The following is a 2000-nucleotide window of genomic DNA, read 5'->3' as shown; positions in this document are numbered from 1 at the left end:
CAAAGATGTGCGTCAAAATACGCGCTGTTGTCGTTAAGGACTTTTTGTGTGGTAAAGAATACAAAATTTGCTTGACAACCAATACGCGCTCGTTTCGACGCACTACTGTGATTTCACGAACAATCTACTTTGATTGTGTTAGTTCGTGATGTGAGCGACGATATATATATATATATATATATCAGTGGCGGAAGGGTATTCAGGTATTAGTCTAATACCTTCAAAATTTCCAAAATATATGCTTTTATGCTCTCTTTATTTCGACAAAGTAACGAATATATATATATATATATATAAAGATTAGTTTAGTGCAATAAAATTGATTTCAACAATTTTGACATTCAAGCATATTTTGGCCATTATCTCTGAAACATGATTTGTGACGAGTGACTGATTTGGCTTGTGTTTGCCACAAATGATAACATCTTGCTTTTCTTGCCCATATGTACAGTACTACCAAGCCCACCTGTTAATGTGACGATATCTATTGTGCGTGGTGAACAGATTATTGTCATCTTTCACTGGGACACCATGGCAAGTGCACTTCCTACCCAGTACTACAGTATTCAGGTATGGCACTAGCCACTACTTTATTTTCACAGACATTTACATTAAAATACACTTATTATTTCAGAGATTGTGGAATGGAGTTGTAGGTACCATGCTTTCCAAAACTCATTATGAGACTTATTTGGTCAAACTAACCAGGTACTTGTGATTCTTAGTATGATGAGAATTAAAGTATTTTTTCAATTACCATTTAGGTTAGACGACTACAAACTCCCGGTGTTCCCACAGGTAACACCACGTTTTACGACTGGCACACATTTGGCACAGTCTATGGTCCCAAGAATCGCATAGCAGTGAGGAACTCAGATGAAACAGGCTTATTTGAGGGAAATTTTGAAGCGCGTATCATTTCAGGGAACAAGTATGGCGAGACAGTGTCAAAGGTTATGAAATTTAATGGTAAGAAAGCAATCAATCTGGGACTTATATTATAAGGCATGTTTGCACACATAAATACTTTTAGAGATTACTTATAAGATTCAAAATATTCTAATAAATAAATTCATGCTATATTTCTATTCTTTTCTTATAATTTTTTTGCTACAATAAACTTTTTTTTTTTTCATTTTTTACAGTTGCTAAATATCTTACTGGAGGATCATCTATCAATCATCCAAGCATCATAATATTGATTATTTCTGTTTTATTGATCCTGATTAGTTTTGCATCATCTTATGATGTAGTAAAACTGTAGTACTGTATATGCTGGGTTTTAGTATATCAAGCAAGGACCATCTTTCAGAATTTTATCATGATTACCAGGGTGGTGGGGGGGGGTTCAGTGGGTGGGGGGTGCACTTGCCTCTACTCACTTATCTATTCTGAATATGTTGTGCCTCTCTCCCTGTTTTTCTGGACCCCCCTCTGATTACTGCGCCCTCCTATTAACACCCCTGATTGCAGAATGATAATTATTGTGTTATATACCCAGTTCACATAAAATGTTGCATGGGATATGTTTAATATATTACAAAGACTTTATACAGAAATAACCACCACCAGAGGTCCAAAATCTCCCACAATTCGCAGGAGTCTCCCAGAAATTGGGACGGCCTCTAGCACTTGCGCAAGCAAGCAACGTGTAATTTAAATAATTGAAGTTATTCTATAAAGTGCTACCAGTGTTTTTATTCCATATGTCTACCAGACCACACAGCTCCATTTACTATTATATGCAAGCAAGCAAGAGTCCCCGAAAAATAACCTGTCTCTGCAAAATCATAATATTTACTGCTTTATTTAATATTTTATTTCTTTCTTTATACTGTATCTGGGGAGGATGCAGGATTTGGCGGTAGGGGGTGCGTGATAATCAACACCACCTTAGCCCCACCATGGTTGGGGCTGAGGCGAGAACATTTTTAGAATGTAGACCTCAAGGTGCCTGGCAATTGCACTCTCATACTTTTAAAATCTCTGAAAAGAACATA

At 36.5% G+C, this 2000-nt stretch overlaps 1 protein-coding gene across 1 annotated transcript; it reads left to right on the top strand.

The window, feature by feature from the left end:
• The first annotated feature begins 365 nt into the window (after window positions 1-365).
• On the top strand, window positions 366-1292 carry LOC117102481. Its single transcript, XM_033242762.1, has 3 exons — window positions 366-570; window positions 765-969; window positions 1146-1292. The coding sequence occupies exons 1-3, from the start codon at window positions 532-534 to the stop codon at window positions 1262-1264; spliced, it is 363 nt and encodes a 120-aa protein (XP_033098653.1). The 5' UTR covers window positions 366-531; the 3' UTR covers window positions 1265-1292.
• Window positions 1293-2000: the final 708 nt, after the last annotated feature.

Source organism: Anneissia japonica, unplaced genomic scaffold, assembly GCF_011630105.1.
Source record: "Anneissia japonica isolate Jap-2015-1 unplaced genomic scaffold, ASM1163010v1 scaffold44798_len2000_cov111, whole genome shotgun sequence".
Taxonomy (NCBI): domain Eukaryota; kingdom Metazoa; phylum Echinodermata; class Crinoidea; order Comatulida; family Comatulidae; genus Anneissia; species Anneissia japonica.
Note: the sequence above shows the minus strand (reverse complement) of the source record. Positions and strands in the feature narration are given on the sequence as shown.